Source organism: Arachis ipaensis, chromosome B07 (assembly GCF_000816755.2).
Source record: "Arachis ipaensis cultivar K30076 chromosome B07, Araip1.1, whole genome shotgun sequence".
Classification (NCBI taxonomy): domain Eukaryota; kingdom Viridiplantae; phylum Streptophyta; class Magnoliopsida; order Fabales; family Fabaceae; genus Arachis; species Arachis ipaensis.
Window position 1 is genome coordinate 38,206,328 of NC_029791.2, and position 9,939 is coordinate 38,216,266.

General features: G+C 40.0%; 1 protein-coding gene across 1 annotated transcript; it reads right to left on the minus strand.

The window, feature by feature from the left end:
• Nucleotides 689-2,727, minus strand: LOC107607077. Its single transcript, XM_016309065.1, has 3 exons — nucleotides 2,581-2,727; nucleotides 1,104-1,500; nucleotides 689-843 (listed from the first exon to the last, which is right to left on the minus strand). The coding sequence occupies exons 1-3, from the start codon at nucleotides 2,725-2,727 to the stop codon at nucleotides 689-691; spliced, it is 699 nt and encodes a 232-aa protein (XP_016164551.1).

Genomic DNA, 9,939 nt, shown 5'->3' on the forward strand with positions numbered 1-9,939 from the left:
TTGTCATTAGCTTGACATCCACTGTTGTCATGTCAGTAAGACGGTATAGTTCCCTTGTTTAATCTCATCTCCTAGGTAGTGCTTTATTCTCTGGCCATTGAATATGAATCTGTTGTCCGGATATCTGTTCTGAAGCTCCACATGACCATAGGGTGACACTCCCGTGACCACAAAGGGTCTTGTCCATCGTGACTTGAGCTTCCCAGGGAAGAGCTTGAGTCTAGAATTGAAAAGTAAAACCTTTTGGCCAGGTTCAAAAACTTTGGAAGCTATCTTCCTATCATGCCATTTCTTTGTCCTTTCCTTGTAAACCTTGGCGTTCTCATAGGTAGTACATCAGAATTCATCTAGTTCATTCAATTGAAGCAATCTTTTTTCTCCTGCTGCCTTGGCATTGAAGTTTAGGAATCTCGCTGCCCAGTATACTCTATGCTCCAACTCCACTGGCAGATGAGATGCTTTACCATAGACCAGTTGATAGGGAGACATTCCTATGGGGTCCTGAAAGCTGTCCTGTACGCCCAGAGAGCATCATCTAGCTTCTTTGCCCAATCTCTCCTGGAGGTGCTCAGTGTCTTCTCTAGAATCCTTTTGAGTTCCCTATTTAAAACCTCAGCTTGCCCACTGGTCTGTGGGTGATAAGGGGTAGCTACCTTATGACGAATTCCGTACCTTTGTAAAATTGAGTCTAGTTGTTTGTTGCAGAAGTGGCTGCCCCATCACTAATCAGTGTCCTTGACACATCAAACCTGCTGAAAATGTATTTCTTTAGGAACTTCAGCATAACTCGGGTGTCATTGGTGGATGACGCCATCGCCTCAACCCATTTAGATACATAGTCCACTGCCACAAGGATGTATGTAGTTGAGTATGAGGGGGGAAAAGGTCCCATGAAGTCTATCCCCCATACATCAAACATCTCAATATTTAGGATTTCTTGCTGTGGTATTTCATGATTATGAGGAAGGTTTATGCTCTCTGGCACTTATCACAGTTTCTTACAAACTCCCGGGCGTCTCGGAAGAGGGTTGGCCAGTAGAACCCGCTTTGAAGGACCTTGGTGGCTGTCCTCTCTCCTCCAAAATGTCCTCCATATTCTGAACTGTGACAATGCCAGAGAATTTGCTGGGCTTCTTCCTCGGAGACACACCGCCTGATCATCCCATCTGAGCATCTCTTCAAGGGGTAAAGTTCATCCCATAAGTAGTACTTTGCATCATGCAAAAGTTTTCTGACTTGCTGTTTAGTGTACTCTTTGGGGATGAACGGCATGGCCTTATAGTTTGTAATGTCTACAAACCATGACGCTCTTGGGATTGCAAAAAGTTGCTCATCCGGGAAGGTCTCCGATACACCAGTGGTAGGGGGTGGCATTCCTTCTTCGGGATCGATCCTGGACAGATGATCAGCCACCTGGTTTTCTGATCCCTTTCTGTCCCTGATCTCAATGTCGAATTCTTGAAGGAGTAGCACCCATCTGATTAACCTTGGTTTAGAATCCTGCTTGGTCAGAAGGTACTTAAGAGTAGCATGATCAGTATAAACAATAACCTTTGAACCAATTAAATAGGATCTAAACTTATCAATGGCATAAATAACCGCCAGTAGTTCCTTCTTGGTGGTGGTGTAGTTCCTTTCAGCATTATTCAAAACATAGCTGGCATAATAAATGACATGCATAAGCTTGTCTTGTCTCTGGCCCAAAACTGCTCCAATGCATAATCACTGGCATCACACATCAATTCGAATGGTAGGGCCCAATTGGGTGCAGAAATGATAGGTGCAGAGACAAGCTTTGCTTTCAAAGTTTCGAAGGCATGCATGCATTTTTTGTCAAAAACAAAGGGAGTGTCAGTAACTAGAAGATTGCACAGGGGTTTTGCAATTTTTGAAAAGTCTTTTATAAACCTCCTGTAGAATCCTGCATGTTGCAAGAAACTTCTGATTGCCTTAACATTAGTAGGTGGTGGTAATGCTTTAATTACTTCCACCTTAGCTTGATCAACCTCTATTCCCTTGTTTGAAATCCGATGACCAAGAACAATCCCCTCAGTTACCATGAAATGACTTTTTTTTTCCAATTTAAAACCAGATTTGTTTCTTGGCATCGTTTCAGAACTAAGGCTAGATGATTAAGGCATGAGTTAAAGGAATCACCAAAATAGAGAAGTCATCCATAAATACTTCAATGAATTTTTCAACCATATCTGAGAAGATGGAAAGCATACAACTTTGAAAAGTTGAAGGGACATTACAGAGGCCAAATGACATCCTCCTGTAGGCGAATACTCCATACGGGCATGTAAACGCCATTTTTTCTTGGTCTTGAGGATCTACTGCAATTTGATTGTAGCCTGAGTAGCCATCCAAAAAGCAATAGAACGCATGGCTAGCTAGTCTCTCTAGCATCTGGTCTATGAAAGGTAGGGAAAAGTGATCCTTTCTTGTGGCAATATTGAGTCTCCTATAGTCAATGAACATGCTCCATCCTGTGACAGTTCTTGTAGGGATCAGCTCATTCTTTTCATTGTGGATCACTGTCATCCCCCCTTTCTTAGACACCACTTGCACAGGGCTTACCCACGGACTATTTGAAATAGGATATATGATTCCAGCTTCCCAAAGTTTTGTAACTTCCTTTTGGACCACCTCTTTCATAGTTGGGTTCAGCCGCCTCTGGGGTTGCACAACTGGTTTAGCATCATCTTCAAGTAGAATCTTGTGCATACACCTAGTTGGACTGATCCCCTTTAGGTCACTTATGGTCCAACCGAGAGTTGTTTTGTGGGTTTTGAGTACTTGAATCAGTGCTTCTTCTTCTTGCTACTTCAGGGAGGAGCTTATAATCACTGGATAGGTGTCGCCTATCCTAGGAACATGTATTTCAAGGATGGTGGTAAAGGCTTGAGCTCGAGTTTAGGAGGTCCATCTTCCACCCTAGGTGTGCTTAGCGTCTCCTTTTGAGGTTCCGACTCCTCCAGTTCCAGTAGAATATCTTCAAGAATAGTTTTTAGTTCCTCTCCAAGTCGTTCAGCCTCAAGCACTTCTTCAACCAGGGGCTCTATGACATCTATCCTCTTGCATTCCCAAGGGAGATTTGTGTGTTACATAACCTTGACTGCATTCAGCACAAACTCATCTTGATCAACACACAGTGTGACTTCCCCCTTTTGGACCTCAATGATAGTTCGTCCCGTGGCTAGAAAGGTCTTTCTAGAATGATAGATGCATTCTTATCTTCCTCCATATCTAATATCAAAAAGTCTGCAGGAAAGACAAAGGGTCCCACTCTCACAATCATGCCTTCAATCACTCCTATTGGAAACTTGATTGAGCGGTCAACAAGTTGGAGGTAAATACGGCTAGGTTTGATTTCTTGGATGTGGAGTTTCTTTACCAATGATAATGGCATTAGGTTGATACTTGCTCCAAGATTACATAAGGCTGTCTTTATGCAGGTGTCTGCAATGGTGCAGGGGATTACAAAGCTTCCAGGATCTTGCAGTTTCTCAGGTAACGTCCTCTAAATAACTGCACTGCATTTCTTGGTGAGTAGAAATGTTTTTGCCTCTCTCCAATCCCTTTTGCTACTCAATATGTCTTTCATAAACTTAACATAGGAAGGTATTTGTTCCAGAGCCTTTGCAAAGGGGATTTTGATTTCAAGCTTCTTGAAAACTTCTAAGAATTTAGAAAATTGTTTATCTTTTTCTGCCTTTTTGAGCTTCTGAGGATATGGTAACTTGTCCTTGTACTCAGAGGCTTTGAGTGGTGCAGGGTGAGTATCCAGAGTGGTTGGAAAAGGATTATCAGGGTGTCTGGGGGGAGCTTCTTCTGAATTGGTGTTTAAAGCTCCTCTCCTTTTTGGGTGTTGAACGCCCGTTCTGCCCCTTTCTGGGCATTCAGCGCCCTTGATGGCGCTCTATTTTCGTTTTATGGTGTGTCTTCTTCATCATGTGTTCTATTATTCTGAAGTTGGGTGTCCAGGGTCCTTCTACTCCTCAATTGAATAGCTTGGCACTCCTCTCTTATCTGTTCAGATAGCTATCGTTTGGCCAGGCTCAATTGCAGTTCCATATTCTTACGGGAAGCTCAGGTCTCCTGTAATACTTCTGCCAACATGGAAGCCAGGTTGGGTACAATGTTAGGTTGTGGGGGCTGAAAAAGAGTGTTGTTGACTAAACCTTGCAAGCTTAGCACTTGTTGTGTGAGAAAGTTCAGTTGTTGGGCTAAAGACTCATCCTGGTCAGGAATGGCGGGTTTAGTGGATGCTTCCTTGACTTCCCTTTTTATTGAGGTCTCACTGGGTGAGTATAAGTGCTGATTATTAGTGACCATCTCAATGAGTTCATCAGCTTCTTCAGGTGTCTTCCTCATGTGTATTGAGCCACCAACAGAATTATCCAGGGACATCTTGGCTATGTCTGAGCATCAGCTTGTACCTTCTCCAAGTATCGTGGAGGAACTCGCTCTCTTCTTGCTTAAAGTTCTGAATATCCATCCTCAACCTTGTCAATTTCCTAGGAGGAAAATATTCATTCAAAAAATTGTTTACTACTTTACTCCATGTGTTCAAGCTTTCTCTGGGCTGGGCATTGATGACATGTCAACATGTCATGTTTTTCTATGCTTTTTCATATAAGAAATTGATGATTAGTGCTTAAATATTGAATACTTTTGTACTTAAATGGTATATTTCTTTGATCTTTTGATTTTATAAACTTTGTAGGAAATAAGTGAAAAAAGAAGAAAAAAAGCACAAAATAAGCTAAAAAGGAGAAAAGAGAAATTCTGGGGCACATTTTGGAGTCTTAGCACGCTTTGGAGCCTTAGGCCACGCTTTTAAAAGTGTGGCCCATGATTTAAACAAGGAGCCCTCTTGGCGCGAAAACGTCACTACACGCACGCGTACAAGACACCGACGTGTGGGGCAAGGATTTTTGAAGACCCACGCGTACGCATGCATGACGCGTATGCGTGGAAGTGATTGGCGTTCATTTGCAAAGAGAATGTTACGTTGCATAAGTGAACATTTTTGAGCAAAACCAAATTTGGAATGGAAGTTTAGCCATCGACGCGTACACGTGTATCACGCGTACGCGTGGATGTGACTTACCTGAAAATGGACGTGCAAGCATGGGTTGAGCAGCAGCGTAGCAGTAGCATGTTTGAAGACCCACGCGTACACGTAGGTGATGCGTACGCGTAGGTGACGCGTACGTGTAGGTGATGCGTACGCGTGGTGTAGCGCTCAATTGAAGAACGCTACGCTCGTTTGGTGAATGCTGCAAGGGACGCACATGCATACATGATGCGCACACGTCAATGTGCCAGATTGCCAAAGCACGCGTAAGCGTGAGGGACGCGCACGCATCAATGGGCAAAAACGCAAAAGCATGCACAAGCGTGCAGGACGCGTACGCGTGGGTGTAAAAGCATTCCGCTCACTTAATGAACACTACGCTCTCCTGGAAGTGCAACTTTGGCTCAATTAATATGATTCAAAGCCCATTGAAAATTCAAAGCAAGCAGAGCCCATTGACATCACTCAAAGGCACAAGACACAGTTAGAATAGAAATTTCATTTCATTTGTAATTTGTTTGTAATTTCATTTTCATTTTGTAAAGCCTATATAAAGGCATCAGTTTTCATTTCATGAGAGGAGATCTGTTAGGCTGCATTAGTAGTAGGCAGCAGTAGGAGTAGGAGTAGGAATAGAATAGAAGGCTCTCTGATACACTTTTTCCTTTTCTGCAAGTTTATATTGAATTCAGTTTACCTCGATTGCAATTTTAATTTCCTGCATCTCTACTGCAATTTTCATTTCTGTCAATTTTACCTTTTTGTTCCTATTGCTTTCAATTTAATTTTCCTGTAATTTTAATCTTCTGCAATTGTTCTGAGTTCTGATATATTGCTTTTTTAATTTTCCAGCACATTTACTGCAATTTACTTTTCTTGCTCTTTAAGCTTCTGCTGATTTACATTCTGCAATTCTCTGCAATTTACTTTTTGTTGCTCTAATTTTCACTCAATTCATCACTGTCTGCTTGACTAAACTGATCACTCACTAAAGTTACTTGATCCGTCAATCCCTGTGGGATCGACCTCACTCTTGTGAGTTATTACTACTTGATGCGACCCAGTACACTTGCCGGTGAGTTTGTGTGGAATTGTTTTTCCCTCATCAAGTTTTTGGCGCCATTGCCGAGGATTGATATAGATCGAAAATGATTAAGTGGGTGAGAATCCTAGATTAAGAATTTTTCTTTGTTTTTGTTCTTTTAATTTTCTGTTTTCTGCTGAAACCAAGGTGTTTGTGTTATTGCCTCACTAAGAAATTCTTCTCTGTAACATGAATTTCAATTTTCATTGGTGATGTGTTTTCCAAAATTCAAATAGAGTTCAACTCATCTTGTGATCAAACAAATTTTATGGGATATTACCCACCATCACCAATTGACTATTTTAATGGTGGTTGGGAATATCACCAAGAAATCACAGATTCTGAGCACTCAAATCAATGGAGATATGCTTCAGAGCCACAAGATGAGCAAGAGAATCATATGGGATATTGCTCACCACCACAAAATGATTCAAGTCATTATCCTAATGGTGTTTGGGAGTATCACCAAGAATTAATAGATTCTGAGCAACCCAATCAATGGGGATATGCTCCAGAGTCACAAATTGATTAAGCAAATCACATGAGATATTGTCCAGAACCACAAAATGATTTATGTCATTATCCTCATGGTGTCTGGGCATATCAACAAGAATGTGAACAATCAAGTGAAATGAATTTCCTCCCAGAACCACAAAGTGACTCATACTGTTATGACACTGACACAAACTATGGCTGGGAAGGGAATTTCAATACTGCATATTCTAATCATTCAAAGACATTATCACTTGATTATGCTATCGATACATACATGGAAGATTGCTCCCTAGAGCCACAAAATGATCAATTCTACAATGATTCACATTGTGGATGGGAGGATCAAAACCAGAGAGCATTTGACAGTTCATACTCCACTTATCAAGAGCCATCATCACTTGAGCAAACCTTCAATTCATTCATGCAAAATTGTCCAACCTCACCTCCCAGTTTCTCATGAGAAAATTCTTCATCACTCGATGATACTTCAACACAAATTTTCCTCCAAGATCCATACCAACCACAAAATTCACTCCACAATTCACAAAATTCATTTCATGCCCCTCAAAACATCACCACAACACATCCATGCCCACAAATTACTCTCAACCTTCATCCATTGAGCTAGCATTTGAACAATACCTACAAACATCCATAGACTCTTAGAAAGAACAAGAAACCCTCTGCAATAAGATGGATGGATATTTAGAGCAAGAAAGAAGAAACAAAGAATTGCTAAGCAAGGAAGATGAAGACCAATTGGTGGATGTAAAGGAGGTGGAGAAACAAGATGAATAGGTCCCTGTGTCAAGCAAAATTTCAACGGAGGAGGAGGTGGTGGAGGTATTTGAACCTGAAACTGCATATCCACAGAAGCCACTTGAGATGACAAAGGAACATGAAAACTCACAACCTCGACAAACCTCCCTGAACCAAAAACTGTCAACACTTGAATCTATGATTAAAAGATATGAAGAGGAGATAAAGAAATCTTGGGAAGAACAACAAACCTCCTCCATGAAAGTACTATTAAATCAAATGTTGAGTGTAAAGGAGGAAGTGAAAGAACAAGAAAGTGAGGAAGTCAATCAAGAGAATTCACACTCAAGTGAAGTAGAGAAGTACATAGAGGAAGAGCTCATGGAACCATCAATTCAAAAGGCTTTTAATGAAGATAATGCTCCAACCATCACACAACCACCAAGTATTGATATCCAAGAAGTGAAGGCAACTAACAAGAGCACCGAGAAGGGGATTGTGACCAAGATACCAAGGACAACATTCAAGAAAAGGTCAACTGCAAACAATCCTACCCCTGATCCAGCAAGCAAGTTCAATTTAGCTAATAACAAAAGGAAGCTTGCTAAGGAGAGACCAAGACAGGGAACAATAGCTGAATCTTCTCCCCCTTGAGGTCATTCCTCTTAACAAACTGGAAGAAGAGGAAGAAAGTGAAGAACAACATGTCAAGCTAATGACACTAAAAGAGCACTTGTTGGGAGGTAACCCAACCTTATGTAACATTTTATTCCTTTGCTTTGTTTATTTTCTCTGTCTTCTTTGTTTAATTTCAATAAATTGGCATATGATTACATTCTAAGTTTGGTGTTGCCCTGCAACAATCTGTTTTCAATCTTTTCGGATGAGTGCATCAAATCTAAAATGAAAGTGTCACACTAAGATTCTAAGTTTGGTGTGGCACTTATTTTTCTATGCAATTCATCCAGCAACACCACTTGTCTGCATAATCATAATGCCTTTACAGTGTTATCTTTCTTTTGGTTTGACATTTTTTCTTTCTCTCTTTGTTTTAGTCATTTCTTAGCTTTTAATGCTTTTTTTTCCTTTGCTCTTTAACTGTTTTGTTAATACCTCACCAAGAAATCATTATTCATGACAGATTCTTCGCTTGGTAATTGTATTTAACATATAACAGTTTCATGTGCATAGTTTATTTCAAATAAATTGACATGTGATTGCATTCTAAGTTTGGTGTTGCTATGCAACAAAATTTGGTTCCAATCTTTACTAGATACTTGTATTAATTCCAAGTGAAAGTGTCACACTATGTTTGGTGTGCCACTTATCTTTTATGCAATGTATCATGCACACCCTCTTATTTTTGCAATCACAATGTCTCTGTTTCCTGTTCCTTCATTGTTATTTTCATCTTGCTTGCTTAAACACATGTGCTACTGACATTTCATATTGTAAGACACTCATGATCCATTTTAGGTCCATCACTACTGTTCCAATTGTTGCTTAAGGATGAGCAAACAACCTAAGTTGGTATGGGAAGGGGAAGAATGAGAGGAAAAGGACAACAACAGTGAAGATGAACTAAAAGGTGGTAACGTTCCTTTTCCTCATACTTATTTCCAGTACTTTAAATTGCATAATTGTCTTTATCTTCTCTGTATGCATGTGTGCTATGAATAAGCATAGTTTGATTGATAATTTGTAACATCTTGCTGTGACATTATGACTACCATCTTGAATTTTGTGAGTTCAAAAGTAATAAAGTATCATGATCATAAACAAACAAGGAATTAACGAAGAGCTGAGCCTGTGCATACAAGTATTGGAAGGCCAGTATGATTAATTGATTGCTCAATTGCATTAGATTTTATTTAATTGAAATTTTCATCTAGGACATTTTATGAAATTTTTGAAATCATGAAAACCTTGAAGAAGCAAATGCAGTTAAAGCAAGTAAAGAAAAAGGGAAAGAATGAGAAAGCTGAAGGCTCTGAGTACCAATGACAATTCAATTGTTAAGTACTTATGGTGTTTATGTATCAGGCAAAAATCTTGAAAACAAAACACTTAGAGTCAAGGTTAGGCTCAAGTGCAAAAGCACTCCCTCAAAGCTCAAGGCTCTAAGCATCGATAATTAGAGAGTAAAGAAAAGAAACAAATGAGCTTAAAGAAGTCCTCTAATTAAATGCTTGTGGTGCTTATGTATCAAGTGGTAATATGATGAGCGGATAATTTATACGCTTTTTGGCACTGTTTTTAGTATGTTTTTAGTAGAATCTGGTTACTTTTAGGGATGTTTTCATTAGTTTTTATGTTAAATTCACATTTCTGGACTTTACTATGAGTTTGTGTATTATTCTGTGATTTCAGGTATTTTCTGGCTGAAATTGAGGGACTTGAGCAAAAATCAGATTCAGAGGTTGAAGAAGGACTGCTGATGCTGTTGGATTCTGACCTCCCTGAACTCAAAGTGGATTTTCTGGAGCTACAGAACTCAAAATGGCGCGCTTCCAATTGC